This window comes from Myxine glutinosa, chromosome 1, assembly GCF_964187855.1.
Source record: "Myxine glutinosa chromosome 1, kmMyxGlut1.1, whole genome shotgun sequence".
Lineage (NCBI taxonomy): Eukaryota > Metazoa > Chordata > Myxini > Myxiniformes > Myxinidae > Myxine > Myxine glutinosa.
In genome coordinates this window covers 111,579,276-111,604,370 of record NC_136261.1, presented here as the reverse complement: position 1 = coordinate 111,604,370, position 25,095 = coordinate 111,579,276, and the positions used below count along the sequence as shown (strand labels likewise).

General features: G+C 45.5%; 1 protein-coding gene across 4 annotated transcripts in view; it reads right to left on the bottom strand.

Annotated features, from left to right (window-relative positions):
* The window catches only part of LOC137427411 (transcription initiation factor IIA subunit 1), a 125,599-nt gene that overhangs the window by 50,420 nt on the left and 50,084 nt on the right, over positions 1-25,095 (bottom strand). Inside the window, exons 1-8 of one of the 4 annotated variants that reach the window (XM_078776104.1) lie at positions 18,948-19,082; positions 16,818-16,930; positions 16,582-16,690; positions 14,829-14,884; positions 14,657-14,720; positions 11,028-11,233; positions 6,218-6,343; positions 2,016-2,213 (exon numbers count right to left, since the gene is read on the bottom strand). In XM_078776104.1, the coding sequence (XP_078632230.1) occupies positions 2,016-2,213; positions 6,218-6,343; positions 11,028-11,233; positions 14,657-14,720; positions 14,829-14,884; positions 16,582-16,690; positions 16,818-16,930; positions 18,948-19,029 (954 nt within the window). In that variant the 5' untranslated portion in view covers positions 19,030-19,082. Of the gene's footprint in view, positions 1-2,015; positions 2,214-6,217; positions 6,344-11,027; positions 11,234-14,656; positions 14,721-14,828; positions 14,885-16,581; positions 16,691-16,817; positions 16,931-18,794; positions 19,083-25,095 lie in introns of those variants that run through there. The other 3 variants (XM_078776109.1, XM_078776114.1, XM_068116929.2) reach the window with 3 other exon arrangements.

Sequence of the window (25,095 nt, the reverse complement as noted above, 5' to 3'; positions counted from 1 at the left end):
TCCCACCTTTCCCAGTCGAACCCAACTGCTCCTGGACTCTGTGTCCTTCTCTCCTGACAGGGTGGAGAAGTTTTTATCAAACCTCGACTTATTCGGCAACTGGACCAGATGGCATCAGCCCTCGGGTCCTAAAATCCTGCTCTGCCGCTCTATCTCACCCTCTCTCTGTTCTTTTCACCCTCTTTTGCTCAAGGTCATCTGCCAGCATCTTGGAAATCAGCAAACATTACCGCTTTACACAAAAAAGGTGCAAAATCAGATCCTTGCAACTACAGACCAATCAGCCTGCTCCCAATTATCAGCAAAGTCATGGAATCCATCATTGCTTCAGATATCAAATCCTTCCTCTTCTCCAATGGCTTGATCTGTGATCATTAATTTGGATTCAGACCAGGTCATTCTACTCTGGACATGTTGCTTCTGCTGTCTCAACAATGGATGGAGGTCCTCAATGCCAAACAGGAAATCAGAGCTGTCTCACTTGACATATCACGTGCCTTCGATACGGTCTGGCACCCAGCTCTGCTCACCAAACTCACCTCCTATGGTATTCAGGGAAATCTCCATGCATGGCTAGCGGACTTCCTCTCTGGTCGTAGTCAACGTGTGGCCCTGAATGGATTTCTCTCATCTTCCCTTCCTGTTCTGGCTGGAGTTCCCCAAGGTAGTGTTCTGGGCCCTGTGCTATTTCTGGTCTTCATCAATGACCTCTCCGACTCTCTGGAAAATCCTCTATCTCTTTGCTGATGACTCCACTATCTGCCGCTCCATTCCTCATCCCTCAGATCGGCAGTCTGCAGCCCCCTCACTCTCTGCAGACCTGGACAAAATCACAGACTGGTCAAACAAGTGGAACATATCTTTCAATCCTGACAAATCTCACACTCTTACAATGTCTCTCCGAAAGGACGGACTGGACAACCCTCCCATCTACTTTCTCAACAATCCTCTCCAAGAAGTTCTGTCGCTCAAGCTTTTGGGTCTCACTATCTGCCATGATCTTTCTTGGGAAAACCACATTTCCAAGCTGGCCTCCAAAGCCAGTCGCCGACTGGGCATCCTCCGTCGTGCGAAGTCCTTCCTCGGCACACCTGAGCTCCTCACCACATACAAGGCTTTCATCCGCAGCTCAATGGAATACTGTTCCCCCCTCTGGGCTGGTGCTCCTGCCTCACACCTTGCTCGGCTTCACGCTGTTGAGGCCAAAGCTTTCAGAATCATTGGAATCTCCTGCGATGTAGTCAACTCCGAGGGCCTTTCACTCACTCACCGCAGGCAGGTTGGTGGTCTTTCTGTCTTCTACCGACTCCTCTCCGGCCTTGCTCCCCCAGCTCTCTCTGTGCTCTGTCCCCCCAATATTCCTTCAGGTCGCACAAGATCTGCTTGCAACCCTCTTATGGTTAAACTGCCAAAGTCTAGGCTCTCTGCTCACCTTCACTCTTTAATTCCCCTTTTCTCCCGCCTCTGGAACAAACTCCCCCACTCCCTTCAATCCCACTCCTCCCTCCAGGTCTTTAAAACAGCTGTTCACCACCATCTCTTATCTTCCCCCATCGAAAACCTTGATCTTTTCTACCCCCGGTAATTCACCCCAGAGTCCTTGCAGTGTTCATATGTTTTATTCCTCTCCCACTCCCCCCCCCCCCCCCCCCCAAGTCCTCCCGATGTCCCTGCTCTCAAATGTTGTGTTTGTGTCCTTCCCCCTCTCTCCCCATCTTGTCTGCTGCTCCCCTTGTTTTTTGTATTTTGTGTGTCGGTTTGTCTTTTTGTGTGATTAATGTTAGCTCTTTCACGAGCCTCGATCTTGTATACAAAAAAACAAAAAAAAAAAAAAAACTGAGTGCATTTGTATTCTTTCAAGTAAAGCAAAAAGGGAAACAAGAAAAACACACCATTATTCTACTTCTACACACACTTCTACTTCTATTCTACTTCTACACATTCTACACACCAGAAACACACCAATCACCATATGATTACCTACTAAACAACTGTTACCACGAATGTGCACACACCTGGTGATTTGCAACACTCCCCAGTACCGCAAGCTCAAGCTCTTGCAAGACATCTGCTGCCGATTGGTCCAGCCCAAGATGCTGGTCTGGAAAGAATGGCAACTCCAGGTCTTCCTGCTCATCTACTGGATGCACACCTGAGGCTGGAGAATTTTCCCCTTGCTGTGGCACTCTGGGTCCTGGCATTCTGCTTTTCTGCTGAAGTTACAGCATATGCAGAATGAACAAGAATGATAAAGTTAGACGATTCGAAGAGCAGTTATGTCTCCAACCAAAATTTGACAAACTTGTAGCTTCATTCCCGCCCCAATAAGTATTTTCACAGAACCTTAAAACCTCTATCCAAAATACAGGGCAACACAATCACTGAAGCTATGTAAATGTTCAACTTCTGCATTTATTTTCCAACAGACATTTTGCACAAGTACTCAAAATTCAAATTATAGCATGTGTTGTCTCACACCTTTGGTTTGGAAGATAACGTCCCTCAAAAAATAAATAATTAAATAATGACGATTATTGACTGTCATCATGCCAGTTGGCTGGGTGTGGGTACCTCTCTCACCAGCCATGGCTCCTCAGCAAAGGACTTCTGCGACTCACTGGGACTGACACAATCTGTCAATTTCCCGACCCGGATCTCAGTCAACGGAACATCTTCTCTTCTGGACTTGGTTATGACTAACTTCCCTGAAAATGTCTGCTGCTCTTCTTCTGCTCCGATCGGATCATCTGATCATGTCCTTGTTAAAGTGGACATCTCTCTGACCATCCTCAGGGAGCCTGCTCAGCGTCGACGAGTCTGGCATTTCACTCAGGCCAACTGGCACGGTCTTCAAGCAGCCATCAATCATCTGGACTGGTCTCCCATCTCTACCACCTCTGACATCAACTCATCCTGGGAATTCTTCCAAAGTAAATTGCTCTCTCTCATGCACAGATTTATCCCATCTCGTCTTCAGTTGTCATACCCTTCCTCCCGTCCATGGTACACGGAATCTTGTGGTGAGGCTGTTGCCCAGAAACAACTTGCCTTCGTCTCCTGGAAAGCAAATCCAACGGAAGGAAATCTCATTTCCTTTCACAAAGCCCGAAACAAGTGTGTGTCCACCCTCAGGAGAGCCAGGAAACAATATCTCTCCGTTCTCAAGACCGAACTCTCTTATCTGTCTCCCTCTTCCAAATCCTGGTGGCGTCTGGTCAAATCCGTTTCTGGTGTTTGTTCCCCCTCCATCCCCTCCCTTACCTCAAACGGCTACACAGCTGACTCCGCACGTGAAAAAGCTGAATGCCTCAACTCTGTGTTTGCCTCTAAATCTTGTGTCCCAAACCCATCCCTCTCTGTACCCACCATACCCAGTCGTACCCTGCTGCTCCTGGACTCCGTGTCCTTTCCTCCTGACAAGGTGGAAAAGTTTCTGTCAACCCTCGACTCTGATTCTGCAACTGGACCCGACGGCATCAGCCCACGGGTCCTAAAATCCTGCTCTGCTGCTCTATCTCACCCTCTCTCTGTTCTCTTCACCCTCTCTTTTGCTCAAGGTCAACTGCCATCTGCTTGGAAATCAGCCAACATCACCGCTTTGCACAAAAAAGGTGCAAAAACAGATCCTAGCAACTACAGACCAATCAGCCTTCTCCCAATTATCAGCAAAGTCATGGAATCCATCATTGCTTCGGATATGAAATCTTTCCTCTTCTCCAATGGCTTGATCTCTGATCATCAATTTGGTTTCAGACCAGGTCACTCGACTCTGGACATGCTGCTTCTGCTGTCTCAACAATGGATGGAGGTCCTCAATGCCAAACAGGAAATTAGAGCTGTCTCCCTCGACATATCACGTGCCTTCGACACGGTCTGGCACCCCGCTCTGCTCACCAAACTCTCCTCCTTTGGTATCCATGGAAATCTCCACGCATGGCTGGCGGACTTCCTCTCTAGTCGTCGTCAACGTGTGGCCCTGAATGGGTTTCTCTCATCTCCTCTTCCTGTTCAGGCTGGAGTTCCCCAAGGCAGTGTTCTGGGCCCCGTGCTTTTTCTGGTCTTCATCAATGATCTCTCTGACTCTCTCGAAAATCCTCTCTATCTCTTTGCTGATGACTCCACTCTCTGCCGCTCCATTCCTCTTCCCTCAGATCGGCAGTCTGCTGCCTCCTCACTCTCTGAAGACCTGGACAAAATCACAGACTGGTCAAACAAGTGGAACATGTCTTTCAATCCTGACAAATCTCACACTCTTACTATGTCTCTCCGAAAAGATCGACTGGACAACCCTCCCATCTACTTTCTCAACAATCCTCTCCAAGAAGTTCTGTCGCTCAAGATTTTGGGTCTCACTATCTGCCATGATCTTTCTTGGGAAAACCACATTTCCAAGCTGGCCTCCAAAGCCAGTCGCCGACTGGGCATCCTCCGTCGTGCGAAGTCCTTCCTCGGCACACCTGAGCTCCTCACCACATACAAGGCAGCTTTCATCCGCAGCTCAATGGAATACTGTTCTCCCCTTTGGGCCGGTGCTCCGGCCTCAAACCTAGCTCGGCTTCACGCTGTTGAAACCAAAGCTTTCAGAATTATTGGAATCTCCCGCGATGAAGCTATCTCTGAGGGCCTTTCACTCACTCACCGCAGGCAGGTAGGTGGTCTTTCTGTCTTCTACCGACTCCTCTCCGGCCTTGCACCCCCAGCTCTCTCTGTGCTCTGTCCCCCAAATATTCCTACAGGTCGCACAAGATCTGCCAGCAACCCTCTGATGGTTAAACTGCCGAAATCTCGGCTCTCTGCTCACCTTCACTCTTTCATTCCTCTTTTCTCCCGCCTCTGGAACAAACTCCCTCACTCCCTTCAATCCCACTCCTCCCTCCAGGTCTTTAAAACAGCTGTTCACCACCATCTCTTATCGACTGGACAACTGGACAACTATCGACTGGACAGCTGTTCACCCCCATCCAAAACCTTGATCTTTTCTACCCCCGCTAATTCACCCCAGATCCACCTTGTTTGAAATTCCAACTTCTTTCCTGGAAGTCCTGGCAGTGTCCATATGTTTTATACCTCTCCCACCGCCCCCTTCCCACGCCCCCCCCCCCCCCCCAAAGCCCTCGCCCTCTCTCAGATCTCTCGATGTCTCCATGTCTCTCGGTCCCTGCTCTCAAATGTTGTGTTTGTGTCCTTCCCCCTCTCTCCCCATCTTGTCTACCGCTCCCTATGTTATATGTTTTTTGTGTCGGTTTGTCTTTCTGTGTGATTAATGTTCGCTCTTTCACGAGCCTCGACCTTGTATACAAAAAAAAAAAAAAAAAAAAAAAAAAAAAAAATATGCAGCTCTTCGACACCACTTTTGCAATTAAGTTTTTGACTATGAAGAGATTTTTGGTGAAGCTGCCAACGATTTAGAGTTTTGCTTTGTAACAAAGCCACTCATCGCAACGTTTGCCTCATCATTCATGAAGAGCTCTTCATCAAATCATATAGCTCTTCAACAATATCCTTAAATATCCTGATTAAAATCAAGAAAAATGTGACCGATTCTTACTCATGCTTGTTTCTCACCTGCTGAAACTGTCTGGGCAAACAAACTTGTGTGGATACATTTCAATGTCTGTCACCCGGTAAAATGGCAAAAACAAGCGTTAAGCCTAGGTCCCCCGTCGATGAAGTGATGTGAGTTGACAAAGTGGAAGACGCAAGGCGGCCATCTTGGATTTTGACGTGGCGACCCAATTTTCAGTAGCATTCTCCCTTATGCGCAGATATATCCACACACCAGATTAGACGTTAGTAGTTCGTTTATTTTTCAAGATATTTCGCTCACAAGGTTCAGACATATATATGGTGGCGGCCATCTTGGATTTTGACGTGGCGACCCAATTTTCAATAGCCTCCCTTATGCCTAGATACACCCACACACCAGATTAGAAGTTGGTACTTCGCTTATTTTTCAAGATATTCCGCTCACAAGGTTCAGACATACATGGCGGCGGCCATCCTGGATTTTGACGTGGCGACCTAATTTTCAATAAGGTTCTTCCATATGCCTAGTTGCACCCACACACCAAATTAGAATTCGGTCCTTCGCTTACGCACGCACGCCCGCACAAACCATAGTCCCCCCTTCGCTCCGCGGTGCGACGGGGGACAATAATGCCATCTGGAGTGACAAGAAAAACAAGAACGAGTTGTGCCCTTGTACACAAACACTCACCAGCTTCTCATTATGTGAAAGTTCGGCAGATGGAGCTTCATCTTCATCAGCTTCTTCTACTCTAATCACATGCTCCTCAATGGGTTTTGAGACAGCGTTTGGAACTTGGTTCACGACCTGTGGAAGCTAAGAGATCATTGGTTGAAAATTAATTAATGTTGTGGCAACTTTCAATTTATTATATATATCGTATATATATATAAATAAATATAAATGAACTAGAACGCCACTCAGTGGAGCGCATACTCCTGCCGTGGGTCAAGTTGGAGCCCTATCTTCCAATGGTAAAAAAAATCCTTCAAAAAATTCCTGGATCCAGAATAATATCCTGAGCTTCACCAACAACTAATCAATTCTTCCTTATCCCAAGGGCAATCATCCCACCACTTTCATCCAAATCCGTTCAGAACTTTTCCAGATATCTTGTTCACAAACACACGAAAACACGAACACACATGCGCGTGCGCACACACACACACCCACACGAATGCATTACTCCCTGGCGGGAGTAATAAACATAAATAAAAAAATAAATAAAAATATATATACAGTATATATATATATATATATATATATATATATATATATATATATATATTATATTCTCCGTAGGCGATTCTGTGAGTCTGTCTGTCCGGGAGGGGCTTCAAAAACAAATATCCACCATGTTGTTTACTCGCATAGCTTTGAGGCCTTTTGTTAGGCCCGCGGTGTCTTGCTCTCTCTCACAGTTTTATTTCAACTCTAATAACATATCTCATTTCATTTTTCAGTCGCTAACATGGTTTTAGACTTGGTTGAAAAAAAACGGGAAGAAAATTCGATGAAAGTTACCGTTTATAGAACGAAATGCATTTTCAAAGGCCGATAACATAGGCCATTGACTCTCGCCTTTATCTCCACTCACCATCTGATTTCATATTTATCGATGGTTTTAGACTCGGTGTCAGCAATAATTGAGAACATTTGCGCACACAAGGGAAATCGCTGAGACATTTTAGAAATTGGTGGCACGGTCTGTCATACACCGCCTAAAATAACAGACGGGAAATGCCGAGACATTAAACATTCGTGGCGGACTTTTGCATTTGATGACAGTCGTCACGATGAAATATTTAATTTATACGTCGTCACAATAATGTGGGGAGAGGGGCACAGCTTCGTTCACGTATCGCCACAGACAGGAAATTGCCGACAGATATTTCTTCATTCTGATTTCATTAATCATTATATGGAAATAAAGGTAATAATGTTTAAAAACACCATTCATCCCATCGGTTTTTTTTTTTCTTTTTTCGCACGAGTTTTCAAGGCTGAATTGTATTCACATCCAGGATTGATAAACAAACTCCATTTCATGTGTGCATGGCCATGCAATTCACAAGTGTAAAATATATAAACACAGACAGGAGATTGCCGAGACATTTTTTTCATTCTTAATTTATACGTTATGTCCACGTACACTTTAAATAAGTTTATTTGAAATCTTTAATTTAAAAAGTCATTTTGTATGCTGTAACTAAAAGAGTAACTTTGGTTTTCGTGGAACACAAAGGTGCAATGTAATGTTCTTAAACACTGCCCAAAAGACTTTTTTCCAAGACACTTTTCCATTTGAGCTGTATTCTTTATATCGTCGGAATGTTTCATTCTTTCGACGTAGTCACAATAAGTTGCAATTAGGTACTCTGCACATAGGGAGAGGGGTGGAGCATCGTTTACGTGTCACCACTCATGTTTGTAAATGCTCTCTCCAAAATGAATGAAATATTGAGGAAACAGAATGAGACTGCCAATTAACGTTAACACAGACTTTCACGGGATGCTCAGCAACAAAGACATTGGAAGGTAATGTGTGCTCAGCAAACATATACAAGAGCAGCTGCAATGAATCCGGATGAAGTATTGGATAATATTGTTGAAGATCATTTCGGTCCGAGTCCGATGACGTAACCAAGCGTGTACTGTTCTGCAAAACATTCCACTAATGAATGAACAGGACAAGGGGCTGGTTCGCTCCAAGAAAAAAAAAAAAAAAATGGAAGCAATGTTTGGAAGCAATGTTTCATCCAGAATGACCCTGTACTTCAACTGGTTCAGGTTTCCATTCAGAACAACCAGGTCAGTTTTGCCCCCTGCATGAAAAGCAGCCCAAACGGTCACCCCACCACCTCCAGCTTGGACTCTTGGCACTATACAATCTTTGTTGTAGGCTTCATGCACTTGTCTGCGCACTCGGACGCGGCCATCTTGACGATAGACCAGAAATCTAGACTCATCACTGAAGATCACGTGATTCCAGTGTCTTGGCTGCCATTGACGGTGCTCTCTGGCCCACTGCAATCGGCGCTGGCAGTGTTGTCTGGTCAGGCCTGGCTTTCTCAGGGGATGCCTGGCACGATAGCCTGCTTGAACCAGTCGTTGGTCGACTAGCCTTCTGGATACAGGCACATTTGTCAGTTGCTGCCACTCTGCCCTAAGCCGATTAGCTGACTTGGTACAGCCATTGCAGACTAACCGGTGCAGCTGGCGTTCATCTCTCCTTGTGCTTCTGCGTGGACATCCTGGCCTCGGTATTGGAGTAGGGACACCCCTCTGAGCATTTCATTTCAGGATCTTTGACACCTGACATTGAGTGATGCCATACTGCCGAGCAATAGCACGCTGTTTCATGCCGGAATTTCGTAAAGCCACCACTCCATGACAAACAGCATTGTCAAGTTGACGGACCATCTCCAGAGGAAGCGGCAATAACTTTTGTAGACGTGCAGCAGTTGTTTTCCACTAATACAGAACGCAACAACCCTTATATACCCGATTGTGAAGCCAATCGTCAAATGTACCTGTCCTTACATTTTGTCACGCCACCTGTGATATAATCCTGTTATTGACTTCTTGCTGCGAAAGACAATCAGTGACATGGTTCTTTCAACAAAGACATCACCGAAGCGTAAAAGAAACTCACCAGATTGATATACTGAGTTCAGAAAGTAAACCCAAGTCAAGAAAAAAAATAATTCCATATTAAATGCCAAGTCTGTGTGTGTGTATGTATGTATGTATGTATGTATGTATGTATGTATGTATGTATGTATGTATGTATGTATGTATGTATGTATGTATGTATGTATGTATGTATGTATGTATGTATGTATGTATGTATGTATGTATGTATATATATATATATATATATATATATATATATATATATATATATATATATATATATATATATATATATATATATATAAATAAAATTGTTATGTTTGTGGGGTAAATGGTGAATCTCATAGGAAAGTTAGGAATGTGTGAGTTTTAGTGTGGACCGTGTGACGCAAAGAAGCCCACTTCGATGTAACCAAGTAGGGAATCTGTATAGAATAAGATCATATACAAGTCGTCATATGGAGGGTGGTTTTGTGCCAATTGATTATAGCTATAGGGTCTGTAAGGTTAAATTTCCCTGTATGTGCTTGCCTCCTGTGATCTTCCCTCCGTCTTTATTACAATTAAAAAGCCAGTAAAACAACGATCGCACTGTAAATTGACTCATGTGCTCACAACGCCACCAGGGCTAACGAACACCCAGCACATTTGCTGATTGGCACGTAAATCCCACCTCATCTGAACATTCCCGAACGACGACTAGACTCCACCCCCCCCCCCCCCCCCCCCCAACAACTCGTAACGGCGAGGCCATGCCCTTCTTGATTGAGGAGCGCTTGGTGATTTAACAGAGTGTGACGTCAGCAGTTGAACATTCGAGAGCTGAAGGGAAAAAGACGCAGTCGCACCATCTTGCTCTCTCTCTTGATCTGGGTCGTGCGTGAGGGATGGTCACTTCGCTATCTCTCCGTTGTCTTGCACGTGGTTGGATCGGCGGCGTGTGGTCTTTGGTTCGTGTGCACTCTTGGGAAAGGGCTGGTGAGAAACAGCGGTTCAGGATAGTCCGGACGACAAGGCACAGGATCGACATTGGTGGTGGACTGGGTCCGTGTCGGGTTTCCTCTGGATGTCGAGGAGCACGACTACCATTTGTGCATTTCCTGTGCGGTGGTTCGAGGCGACGACCAGCAAGCCTTACCAGCCATTTGGGGACGCAAAGCTCAGTGCCGGCCGATTACCAAAACATTATTTATTTTCTTTCATTTATCTATTCTCCTTGTTTGTATACGAGTCTCAGTGGAGACATCTCAATTCGGAATTTTAGTTACCTCACCTTTTATTGTTATTCACATTTATTTTCATTCAATAATTATTTGTCAAATCTTACTTTCTTGTGTTGTGGATTTTGCTGTCCAGTCTTTGCGTTTGTGGGTTCGGATAACCCCTGCGTGCGTTTCCAATCAGGTAAGACTTCGAACCTTCCTGCACATGTCACTACCGCCATGTTGGGTATATGCCTCAGAGTTAAGCTCATTTTGGTCATACGTCCTCTTGGGGTCTTAACCCCGGGGGCACGACAACCCCCCCCCCCTCCCCCACACACACACCCCCCCTCACACACACACACACACACACACACACACACACACACACACACACACACACACACACACACACACACACACACACACACACACACACACACACACACACACACACACACACACAACTATTCTTTCCAGCAATGAACTTAAAATGACCAAGTCACCTATTATACAAGGGACAGATATAACCAAGTGATGCTCTACCTTAAAACTTTGGCTTCAAATTTTTAATTTAAGCTAACTTGCCATGGCCATTTGTATGTACAGATCCTCAACAATATTAGATGACAAATCAAATTAAACTACAACCACAAACACACCTGCAAGTGCTGCAGAGTGACAGGTTGTCCTGTAAATCCATCAGAGGTCATCCAGTGCAAGCAAGGATTGCTGCTTGTCTGACTACCAGGAGACACACCAGGGGCGATTGCCACCTGCCCAAGGATGAGTTGGCTCCCTGCCAACGTCGCAAGATGACCATTGGAATGGACCAACAAGACTTGCTTGTATGGAGCCAGAATGTGACCTAGTAAACATATGGAGCAGATACATAATAACAAGACCGAAAGTCTAACAGTGGCGTAGCTGGGCTTATTTCATACTTTAGTTGGAGGACACCATGACCTGGGTGGGGATACCAGTTAGCAAATAATGCAAGTATTAAATATTTTTTTTGATGTACTCTAAATCTCTAAGCTGTATGTTACCATGGAAGTGAAGAGATTGCATCGAGACACTGGTTTATTCAACACTAGTATAAAGCCGGTCAAAAATGACGGGTTGGAACAGTTTTTGAAGGTACAGCCACGTGAGCATGCCAAAGTCTGAAGTCTGGGCCTAGTGTCAGATGTGCATCTATCATCTTTATTTGTTAGACATCCTCCAGACGTAAATGAACATTCGTTTTACTCTGCGCGCATTGCATATCACGTGCAGCAAATTTCACCTCCCTGTGCCTTGTATTTATTGTGATTTAAAAAATACCGCTTCTGTACACCGACCTTGAGGTTCAGTTTGCAAGCCACCGTCTACAATTCCAATGCAAGAGGCATAATTGCTCTTCTTTTGGGTCTTCGGAGTCCCTGGGGTCTTTTGTGTCCTTGGGGTGTTTTGGATCTTCAGTGTCTTCAGCATATTTTGTGCCTTTTGGGTCTTCTGGTTGATCGGTGTCTTTTGGGTCATTCGAGTATTTTGGGTCTTCTATCTGGATCTTTGGGATATTTAAGGGTCTCCAAGGTATTTTGTGTCTTAGGTGTAATTTGGGGTCCACTGGGTCCTCAGGGTCTTTAAGGGGCTCTGGGGTCTTTTCAGTCTTTTGGATTGTTTGGGTCTTTGGGGTCTTTCGGTTTTCAAGGGTCTGCGGGGCATTTTGGGTATTTTTGATATTTTTGTTTTTTAAGGGTATTTTGGGTCTTGGGGTCTTTTCGATCCCTTCAGTAACTGTGATCTTTTGGGTCTTCGGGGTCTTTTCAATATTTTCAGTCTTCGGGGTATTTAAAGGCCTTTGGTGTATTTTCGGTCTTTGTGGTCGTTTGGGTCTTTTGGATCCTAAGGGTCTTCTGGATATTTTGAGTGTTTGGGGTCCATTGGGTCTTTGATAGTTTGGGTCTTTGGGGTCCATTGGGTCTTCAGGGCGTTTTCAGTCTTTTGGGTCTTTTGGATCCTCGGGGTATTTTGGGTCTTTTGGGTCCATTGTGTCTTCAGAGTCTTTTGGGTCATCAGGGTCTTTAAGGGTCTTATGGTATTCAGGGTCTTTATGGGTCTTGTGGTATTCAGGGTCTTTGGGTCTTCAGGGTCTTTTGGATCTATAAGGGTCTTGGTGTATTTGGGGTATTCTGGGTTTTCAGGGACTTGGTCTTTTAAGTCCTCTGGGTCATTTCAGTCCTTGAGATCTTCAGGGTATTTAAGGGACTTTTGGGTCTTCAGGGTATTGAAGAGTCTTTTGGGGCATTTTGGGCCTTCGGGGTGTTTATGGGTTTTTGGGGTCTTTAAGGGTCTTCATGGTCTTTTGGGTCTTAAAGGATCTTGGGGCCGTTTGGGTCTTCAACAGTCTTCAGTGTCTTCGGGTTCTTTAACAGTCTTCAGTGTCTTCAGGTTATTTTTGGTCCATTGGGGTGTTTTGGATCCTCAGTGTCTTTTGGGGTCTTCAGGGTCTTTGATGGTTTGGGTCTTTGGGGTCCATTGGGTCTTCAGGGTGTTTGGGGTCCTCAGGGTATTTTGGGTCTTCATGGTCTTTTGGGTCTTTGGGGTCCATTGGGTCTTCAGGGTCTTTTCAGTCTTTTGGGTCTTTGGGGGTATTTTGGGTCTTCATGGTATTTTGTGTCTTCAACAGTTTACAGCATATTTTGGTTGTTTGGGGTCCATTGGGTCTTTGGGGTCCTTGCGGTCTTTTGGGTCCTCAGAGTATTTTAGGTCTTTTAACCGGTTGACAGTCATGTTCAAAGATTGCCCCTTAACCCCTGTCGTACGCCATAATGACATCACATCACCCATGTCATGTGACCAGATCCTCAGCTCTGATTGGTGTACGTTTGTGAGGGACATACATACTGTTATGTGCTCCTCCCCAAACCCCGGTCACGGTGTACCTCCGAGCCTCGAGAGGAGTCATGGCAGAAAGATGTGTTATTCTGTGTGTCAAAGATCAATGGTGAAACCACACCAATTGTTACCAACAAACAAGTATTGTATTAAGGTCACACAAGAATAACAGTACAATAACAATAGTAATCAATTGTACAACTAATATATCATTCCTATGATGGTACCATTAGTTTCGTACAATATAACTCACCGTGCTCCAAGTGAGCGACAATAACATTCCCAATGTCTCTGTCCCAGCTTCAAACCAAAGTCGATCCACGCTTCAGTGATCGTCAGAACGATGTTGTTTCGAGACCAGAATCCCGCTCAGTTGACAGTCACGCTGCCAAGGATAGGCAAAAGTGTCCTCAAGAGGCGGCTGGGAAATCACACCTTCGGGTATGGACGTTCAACGGCTCCCAATCGGCGAACCACAATTTCCCACTTAAAATCCTCCAAAAAAAAAAAACACACACGCACGCACGCACGCACGCACGCACGCACGCACGCACGCACGCACACACACACACACACACACACACACACACACACACACACACACACACACACACACACACACACACACACACACACACACACACACACACACACACACACACACACACACACACACACACACACACACACAAATGGTTGAAGCGAGGGGAAACATGGAACGATGCGAAATCAGGCGCGAGGTAAAATGGCCAACAGTCCGTTCTCGAGCCGTAACGGCACTCTAACGATTCTCTTCGGAATCAACCACAAAACCTGTCACAGCGATAACAACTGTCGCAGGAATCCCTTTCCCAGGAAACCCCAAAGTTCGCTAGTGACCCCCGTTCGCCAGCGTTTGCTCCAAACCTCCAAGCAGCTTGGCTCCTTGTCCACCTCACTCGCTCCTCCTCCTTCTTTCTCTTCTTCCTCGTCCGGTTCCCGATCCGGTTTCCGGTTTCTTTTTAAAACACTAACTTTTTTTACCTTTTGAAAACAGTAATCTCTATTTCACTTAAACGATAACAATAATAGTACATGGAACCAAAAATGTTTACAGTGGATGAGAACCACAACAACGGAAGTGACGAATCCGTAACATACATACATACGGACAAACAAACTGTTCTAGACAGCTTTGCCCTATGGGCTACGCTGTATATATTTAAAAAATGATCACAATCAGGTAACAAGGTCAGAATTCCTTTTCCTCATCTGGACAATTTGACTAATTTCAACAATGGATTGTTAAATAATCAAGCAATTCCAGAGAATAGTGTTGTGGAAGGGAAAATTGTTAGACTAGCTAAAAAGGAACAAAACCTGATGACCTAAAACTTCAAAGATCCAGTATGAACCAATGATATCTTACCTGTCATGTTGCTGGACACCTGGCTTGGTGCAACAACATTGCGAGTGGTTGATGTCACACTGGCCTGTAGAGACGAATCAAAGGGAATTGCATTTAAGCAAAGCATTAAACGAGGTTCTGAGATCTTGCCTAAAATTCCCTTATCTTTAAAATATTGAGAAATCTTGCATACCGTTGTGGATGTTCGTTTGAATGAACTGTTCCTTCCATTTTGAACCATCATTTGGGCTGAAATGAAAGATTATTTTCAATCAGAATAGTCACTATTGCGACAAGACAAGAGTGCATACAGTGCCTTCAGGAAGTATTCATACACCTTGACTTTCTTCACATTTTTCTCAGCATTTTGTTGTTACAGCCTGAATTTAAAATGAATTAAATTGATTTTTGTCACTCATCTACACATAATATCTACACAATGCCCCATGATGTCAAAGTAGAATTTTTTGTAATTTTTAAAAGAATTTTTTTAAAAATAATTAAAAATAAAAAGCTGAAATATCTAATTTACATAATTATTCAACCCCCTGAGTAAATACTTCGTAGAAGCGCCTTTGGCAGCAATTACAGTTTTGAATCTTCTTGGGTATGCCTGTATCAACTTTGCACATCTGGATTTGGCGAGTTTCTCCTCGTCTCCCTTGCAGATTTGTTCAAACCCTGTCAAGAAGTTGGATGGGGAGCGTCGGTGAACAACATTCTTCAAGTCTTTCCCCAGACTCTCAATGGGATCCAAGTCTGGGATTTGGCTGGGCCACTCAAGGACTTTCACGTTCTTGTTCTGAAGCTTGGAGTCATTGCCCTTATGATTCCAATGCTGCATTGGCTTACGGTTCCAATTAATTGTGCTGTTGTAATAAGTGCAACCCTTGCAATCATGATTGGAAAGCATCCGCGGAGTAGCAGGGTTTGTAGTGCGAGCGAAAATGGATGATTTAGGACGGTCTGAAAGAGGTGATCATACAACCGATATGAGGACCAGGGAGGGAGTGATTGCTACGTTCACGGTGTATTATCTCCGAAGAACATTTGAAAAACTGGTGAAATCAACTGATAATGATCAGATGACTGTAAAGGAATTCTGGAAGGCCTTTACAATAAGGGATGCTCCATGAAATGTTGAGGAGTCTTGGAAGGAAGTCATCCGTTCCTGTACAAATGGTGTATTGGGGAAACCTTGCCCTCAATTTATTCACGGCTTCAAGGATTTCAGCGTGAATAATGACGTGTTGAAAGCACTCTGTAAAAGTGATCGAAATGGCCAAGACTGCTGGCTTTGATGAGGTGGTGGTGGGTCACGTAGAGGAGTTGCTGGACTTGTACCGGGAGGAGCTCTCAAATGAGGACCTTCTCTTGCTGGAGAAGGAATGCCTGGAAGATCTTAAATATTATAATTTAAATAAAATAAACTACTAATAGCAAAAATAGGACAATAAAAATGAAGATTGAGGCAGCACTCGCCCTAACATCCACCTCATACATTATTGCTCATGGGGAAATTAGTTTTAATTGAATTTCATCGTTTTGAATTTCATCGTTTTGAATTTGTCGTTCGTTTTGTTTGGCGCCCACAAATTTGTTTGGTGACAGGCCCACAAAACATTAAATTCGGCCCTGAACATACATGGTGGCGATCAATCGTTAATGGCATGATGTTGCACCAAGGTTGTCAATGCCGACGTCACACAACAAACTGCAACTCAGCCCGAGAGCCTTCCGGGTAGGATTTTTGAATCCCAAACGAGTTTGTTGAGCAAATCCGGCAAAGAGAAATGTTACATGGCCGTGTCCATCCCACACTTATTTTGTCTACACTCTTAGTCTTAAAATGCAGATGATACAGTGTAGTAGAATGACTTGAGTCATGCCAAATGCAATATGTTTGACTTGTGCGGTGGTGTAGCTGTGCTGTTGATGCAAGTAACCTCTGGTGGGGATTTGCAGAAACTGCCGATGTGCCTGGAGCAGAAGATGGTGGTTGTTGGGGTAGAATCCACTCAATGTGCGAGACTGCAATAATTTTATCTCCCACAACTGATAACGCCACACAAGTTTAATTATCAGTACCATAGAAACACAAAGTGATCAAAACAATCATTACAACCGCACAGTCCAGCTAAAAACAGACCTCGTCAAATCTCAAGCAAGCAGAATCTCTCACCCGTTTTAGCTCCAAGACGACACTCTCTTCAATCCCTTCCTCCTTGAAGATAATATTGCATCCCTCAACCACATCCTCAATGATGGTTCTGTAGAGTCGAGCCTGTGAGCACACTAAAAATACTAGCATAAGATTGCCTTTCACATATACAGTAACCTACATCAGGCTTCGGATAAATCACTGACTATTTGGCAGTGTGGAAATTTAGCACACTAGGGCATGCCCGTACTATATCTATATCTAAAATTATATCCCCCCCCCTCTATTTACATGAAATGGTTTGGTCCAAAGCGAACGGCTTGCGAGTACGGTGACAATCCCCCCCCTCTATTTACATGAAATGGTTTGGTCCATTCGCAAAGCCAAAGCGAACGGCAGTTACGAATCGCAGTTACGATGAATCGCAAATTAGTTTTAATTAGTTTTAAAACATAGTTTAACGGCAACATAGTTTGCCGACGGGAAATAAATGAATACGCTCTCAAATGTGCCATCCGAGGCAGAGTCTGTTCGCCACGTTCGGCACACGTGATAGCTCGCTGCTCTCTGATTGGTTGAATCGTTTTTTGGACATAGCTCGGTAACTACTTCTGCGATTAATTTAAAACCTTGAAAAGGCACATCCTCGGGTCCCCAGCAATATACCTGGCAAGTTTCAAGTATATCGGACCGGTAGTTGTCGAGAAACAGCGGTCACAGACAAACATACAAACAAACATACACACAGAGATTACTGGAATTATAGATAGATGACCGTCTTTCTATCTTTAACAACAAAACTCAGTGGCCTCAAATAAACCTGAAATAATAATAATTTATAAAATGCAACACTGAAGTTAAAGGGACCCAATCATGACTCTTTTGGAAGATGTGTGTTTTAGAGGATGATATCACTGACCCATTAGCACAAAATAAAAAATTCTGGGAGAATAATAAGCCGGATAAGTGCGTTTTAAAATCGGAGCATTTTCACTTCTGTGATGCAAATGAGCTACTTCCATCAATTTGTTTGGCGTAACGGGCGCACACCTCATTTACGGACGTATACATTGGCTTTTCATCACAAGTTATTCTAGCGTTCAAGATGCCCATGTGCCAAGCTTTCAACTGTTTGAATCGTCGAGAAATTTGCCCACTGAACTCAGAAGTCTTCTTTTTTTTTTTCCATCCCTTGAAGAAGTTCTACAACTCAAGCTTTTGGGTCTCACTATCTGCCATGATCTTTCCTGGGAAAACCACATTTCCAAGCTGGCCTCCAAAGCCAGTCGCCGACTGGGTATCCATCCTCCGTCATGCGATGTCCTTTCTGGACACTTCTGAGCTTCTCACCACTTACAAAGCTTTCATCCACAGCTTGATGGAGTACTGCTCTCCCATCTGGGCTGGTGTAGAAGGTAGCCTCACGCTGTAGAAACCAAAGCTTTCAGAATCATTGGTATCTCCCACGATGAAGCTGATTTTTGAAGGCCTTTGACTCGCTCACCGCAGGCAGGCAGGTTGGTGGTCTTTCTGTCTTCTACAGACTCCTCTCCAGCCTTGCTCCCCCAGCTCTATCTGTGCTCTGTCCCCCAAATATTCCTACAGGTCGCACAAGATCTGTCAGCAACCCTCTTCTGGTGAAATTGCCAAATCAAGACTCTCTGCTCACATTCACTCTTTCATTCCTCTTTTTCCCCACCTCTGGAACAAACTCCCTCACTCTCTTCAATCCCACTCCTCCCTCCAGGACTTTAAAACAGCTGTTCACCATCATCTGTTATCCTTCCCCATCCAAAACCTTGATCTTTTCTACCCCTCTTAAAACATCCCAATCCACCTCTTTCAATGTCAGACTTCATTCTTAAAATTCCTAGTAGTGTCCATTTGTTTTATACCGTGTTCAAATTCAACATTAACACATTTGCTCATTCAAAATATCGTGTTTGTGAAGATCACTTTGAGCAGTCAGCATTCGTATTTGATCAGCAGGCTCCTTACCTTGGAAACACCTCAGAAATTGCTGAAACACGATGCCGTGCCGACACTCACCGGGCAAGAGTTACCTGTTGATTTTAAGCCAGGCCCATGTGATCCAAGCTCAGATAATCCTCTAGCAGTTTTCTCTATTACTAGAATGCTAGCAGAGCCTACCTGTCACTTCACTGATGCACCTGGAGTCGTCCTGTTTGCAAAAAATTGCTATATTAGTTCTCTGCATCTGTATTGAGTCCATAGATCATGATAACTCAACCAGTATATGGGAATATATCATCAGTTTATTGAAGTGCCCTCAGGTCTATTATTGGTGACGTCATTTGTTATATGCCTTGAGGGCAGTTTGCATTCTCACAAGATAGCCGATCGCTCTCCAGGATTAAGCCAGAGATCCTGCACCACATCGTCTTCCATAATGTATTATTCGACACAAACTAGCTCACAACAATGGATCCTCAAGAGCGGCTGGCGAACGTGCCACGACGGCTTCGGCTCTCGGTTTGGCTTCTTTACAGCCTCCACTGACTCGTATAGTTGAGGTTTACCCACAGAATGTTTTACTACTTCATTACTGTGGTCGAACTTTGACCTGTTGCTCCATGCAGGTTGTAACACATTTCTCATTTTGATTCCAATCCTCCCTGTCACTTTGCTGACGTGTTTAATCAAAAGACAAAGACAGTGAGTGATATATGGACTCGATATGGACGCAGTGAACCAACATAGCAATTTTTGGCAAACAGCACGACTAATTGGTCAATCGGGCAAAGGAACAAGTCGGCTCTGCTAGTATTCTAGTAATATATACAACTACATTGAGGACTATCCCTGAGCTTGGCTCGAATGGGCCTGGCTTGGCTTTAAATAAACATGCAACTCTCATCCGGTAAGTGTCGGTACGGCATCTTGTTTCAGAGGCGAGTTGCCTAGGTAGTGAGCCGATTGATTCTCTTTGCCTCTTGCCTCTTTGTCGAGTTGCCTCTTCGCAAACAACACAATACTTTGAATGGACATACGTTTTGATTTTGAATTTGGTTGTACCTAGGTTTTTCAACCACAAAGCACACGATCGTTGACGATATTTCCGTGCATCAAGGATACAAAAAACAAAAAACAAAAACGACTTCCGAGTTCTGTGGGCAAATTTCTCAATGATGCTAAAAGTTAAAAGCTTGGCATATTGAACGACAGAATATTGTGTGATGAAACAGGCGTACACAGCCGTCAATGAGTTGACACGGCATCAAGCAAATTGATGGAAGTAGCTCATTTGCATAACAGAAGTGAAAATAGTCCGATTAAAAAAAAAAGATTATCCCGCTTATTGTCCTAAAAAAAAAATTATGCTAATGAATCATATATATATCATCCTCGAAAACATTTCTTTCAAAGAAAAAAAAAAAAAAAAAATCATGATTGTGTCTCCAAGTCCCATCAATGGTTTATAAAAATACCACGAGTAGAGGAATGAAAAGGACTGTGATCCGATGGGTTTTCTTAGAAAATGATTAGCAAAAGTAAGTGAAGTACTGAACTTTTCAAATACACAATGGTGAGAAGGGATGAGAAAGACATTCGCCATACTTACAATGCCATATGTAGATGGACCTGAAGGGGGGAAATGATACAACTAATGGCCTCTTTCTGTGGATAAAGGTACATGAGATGAGTAAAATCCTCGCTCTTACAATACTATATATATATATATATAATATATATATATATATATATATATATATATATATATATATATATATATATATATATATATATATATATATATATATATATATATATATATATATATATATATATATATATATATATATATGTATATATATATGTATATATGTATATATATATATATATATATATATATATATATATATATTGTCGCGATCCCGGCTGTGAAATGGTTCCCAGCACGGAATACGGACGTTAATGTCCGGGCTTCAAGTAGTCCACGGAGTGGACAGAGAGAACTCAATAAACACAATTGTGTTTTAATCGGCCTTCTAGGGGTAAGGCACGATGCTTTATTGGCTCGATCACAAAAACCATAAATGGTAACAGAATGGAATACACTGCACAAAGCCTGCAGGAACTGTCGGCAACAGACGCTCCAAACAGGACGCAGGTAAGATCACTCGCGGCTCCAATCGACGATCTCCGGGACTCGGAGGGTAACAGGATGGAATGGAATTCACCGCACAAGGCCGGCAGGAACTGTCGGCCCCAGAAGCTCCAAACAGAACGCAGGCAAGATCACTCGCGGTTCCAATCGACGATCTCCGGGACTCGGAGGGTAACAGGATGGAATGGAATTCACCGCACAAGGCCGGCAGGAACTGTCGGCCCCAGAAGCTCCAAACAGAACGCAGGCAAGATCACTCGCGGTTCCAATCGACGATCTCCGGGACTCGGAGGGTAACAGGATGGAATGGAATTCACCGCACAAGGCCGGCAGGAACTGTCGGCCCCAGAAGCTCCAAACAGAACGCAGGCAAGATCACTCGCGGTTCCAATCGACGATCTCCGGGACTCGGAGGGTAACAGAGTGGAATACACCGCACAAGGCCTGCAGGAACTGTCGGCCCCAGAAGCTCCAAACACGAAGCAGGCAATCACTCGCGGTTCCAATCTACGAGATCCGGGAATCACTCGTTCTCTTCCGGAGTTACTCGCTCGTAAAATACCGAACTGTAATCGACCAGCCCAACTCGGCTGTCGTGAGGATTCAAGGAAAAACCTTTTTAGATTTCCCACTCGGAGCCTTCGAGCCGCGTCCGTTGCACAAGATGGCGACCGCCTCTCTCACCCTCCACCAATCGCGTGAGGCTCAAAGGAGGTCACGTCACGTGGTGGGCGGGGCACCAAATCTGGGTGAGAACAGGTGGTTTCTCACAGTCCTCCCCCCCTAAGTAAAAACCCCGTCGAATAGACGGCGTTTTTAAAACCAGTATTTGTAGTAGGTGCAAATCACATGGCAAGATGATGGCGGTAATCGCTAACAGGCAATTAACGCAATTAACAATTATTAACACTTATTAACAACAATAACGCAACAACGCAACAATACAACGCAACTATTAACGCACAGGCAATTAACAGGCATTAACAGGTTAACAATGAACCAGTTTGGTTTTTTTTTTTTTTTTTTCACACACAAATTTTAACACCATACACCACATTAATATCTACCCTACAAGAGTTACACTTCACACAAAGCACAATAGAGAGGCAAGGGGGCCAAACTCAAGTTGGGGGAAGCGTTGACAGGAAGGAAACGGGCCGAGACCTAGAGCGGCGGGTACTCCTCCGGTGTCGAGAACAACAGTCATATGCGTAATGACCCCTTTCACCGCACTGGTAACATCGATCGTTCGGGTCGAAAGGCCTGCGGACCAAAGGGCATCTGAAACGAGGCCGCCGCGACATGCCATTCGACATCTCGACGCACACACGCGATCCGCAAATTAACCTTCCATCAAGGGCTCTGACCGAATCTTCAGCATCTCGTGGCTCTTCAAACTCAACAACCTCAACAACTGCAAATCCAGGTGGGTTTCGAGCAACCCATACGTTGCGGAGTGGTCCGTAATGTTCGAAGACCCTCCCTAGCTCGGCTTTCGCTGCTCCATTGCCCAGGTTTCCCACATATACCTTAGCATTAGCGTTCCTGCTGAATCGCGACATGGCGGGAGCGGTCCCTGAGGAGCACGGCACCTGAGGGTGGCTTGACGGGAGGCTCGGGTGGACTTCAGCTGACGCAACGTCACCGTCGGGAACTGGAGTCGAGGCGCTAGGCTCCTCGGGCCAGAGTGAAGATATGTCTGACTCCGCCACTCTCTCCGCCTGTTTACTCTGGGATCTAGTGACCCCCCCACAGGTCAGAGTCAATGACTCCTCCCTGGCCATGGCATCATTGCCAATCAGCAAGGAGACCCCGGGTATCGGGTAGTAGGGTACCACCACACAGGTCACTGGACCCTTAAAAATGTCACTCCGGACCTCGAGGAGGGCAAGGGGATACCGGCCAAGAACCCGGTCAATGCCCCGAAGGAGGGTATACTCGCCGGTATAACGCATCTGAGAGGCCGGAACTACCCCCGCCCGGAGAACACACCGTGTCGCCCCAGTATCCCGAAGGTATTGGGCCTCAAACTTCAGCATCGAATCAGGGCCACCCACTAAGGCTGTCCCTGAATAATCCTGGTACAGTGGATGAATGGAATTAGCCTCGGTGGCAGTGACCTCGGTCACCGATGCCACTGTCGTGTGCGAGGGCCCGGCGGATGAGCTCCACTGATCTCCCTCCGACTTAACAGGAGGGTTGCCTCGGTAGGCCGGACTAGCGGGATTAGAGAAGCAGCGGTTTTCACCGTGCCCCACGCGTTTGTAGAAATCGCACCAGGGCCCTGCCCTGGTCTGCGGCTCGCGACCGCCACCAGTGGAGGGCATCGGAGAACCCCTCCCCTCGATCCAGCCGCCGGGCAGACGGGGGGCGGTCTTGATCGCAGACTCCTCCGCCTTACGACGCGACTGCGTGACTTGCAGCATTTTGCACGCCAAAACATGTTTATCAATAAGGTTGACGCAGTCTGCCAAGGAAACAGTGTCTTTGTCGACAAGAAACAATGCTAAGTCAGGCGGAAGCTGTTGATCGATACGGTAACGCACCAGGAGTTCCGCAACCGCTTGAGGTAACTCAACCTTGCTCCCCTTGAACCATCTCTGCAGCTGTTCCAACAAGGCCCGCGAATGTTCCTCATAGGTTTGACTGGACTCACGAGTCCAGCTGAAAAAATTTCTCCTATAAATACATGCGGACACCGCATAGGCGTTCAAAATCTCGGCCTTCAATGCCCTGTATTTGTTTGCCTCCTCGGTTGCCATCCTCGCATATACCTCCCTCGCCTTCTCAGATAGATGGCTCACAAGATGGCCGACCCACAAGCTCTCATCAATGCCACCGGCAGCCAACAGCTTCTCCGCCATCTCCAGATACGCTTCTGGCTTCGTGTCTCCCGTCCAGTCCGGCAAACGAACATGAACAGTTTCCGGGACTCTTGCAGCAGACCCCTCTGCCCGCGGTCGTTCAGTCAACATTCGCAACTCATGCTCTCTGACGTGTTCAGCTTCTGCTGCTGCATGCTCTCTCTCTGCTGCCGCAGCACGCTCTGCTGCTGCCGCAGCACGCTCTGCCTCTGCTGCTGCCGCACGCTCTCTCTCTCTCTCTCACGCTCTCTCTCTGCTGCCGCATGCTCTCTCTCTGCGGCCGCAGCACGCTCTCTCTCTCTCTCACGCTCTCTCTCTCTCTCACGCTCTCTCTCTGCTGCCGCACGCTCTCTCTCTGCTGCCGCAGCACGCTCTGCCTCTGCTGCTGCCGCACGCTCTGCCTCTGCCCTGTCATTCTCCCTGTTATACATGTCAAGTTGTTGAACCGGAGTCAGCCCGGTCCAGAAGGGCGAACGCATGCATTTAGTCATGATGGAATCGCTTCCTAACATATCGGGTTTAGTGACTGGGTCAAGGCTGATTGCGTCGCTCGCATCGCCACCCACGCGACTGTCAACATGATCAGGTTGAACTCTCACTTCTCTGGTCGACATAGCTTGGCTACGAGTTATCATAAGACAAGGCACAAAACACCACGCTCAAACACAACGCTCTGTTGGGGAAATACGACACGAACTACACAATATCACCACCGCACATCAAATTGCCAATGAGAAAAATACCACGTACAAATACTCACGTTTTTTTTTTTTGTGTCGGTTGTTTGGAGGGATCCGAGGCTCACTTATTCTGCAGTGAAGCACCACCCAAGACAGCGTCCTACGGCGAGAAAGTTCCTCCAAGACGGCGTCCGCTGGTGAGAAGATGCAGAGAAGATGCAGATGCCGAATTCCCGTCTCAATTCGAATGTCTCTCACTTGAAAGATCCTAGGACGAGCAACCCATTTGTCGCGATCCCGGCTGTGAAATGGTTCCCAGCACGGAATACGGACGTTAATGTCCGGGCTTCAAGTAGTCCACGGAGTGGACAGAGAGAACTCAATAAACACAATTGTGTTTTAATCGGCCTTCTAGGGGTAAGGCACGATGCTTTATTGGCTCGATCACAAAAACCATAAATGGTAACAGAATGGAATACACTGCACAAAGCCTGCAGGAACTGTCGGCAACAGACGCTCCAAACAGGACGCAGGTAAGATCACTCGCGGCTCCAATCGACGATCTCCGGGACTCGGAGGGTAACAGGATGGAATGGAATTCACCGCACAAGGCCGGCAGGAACTGT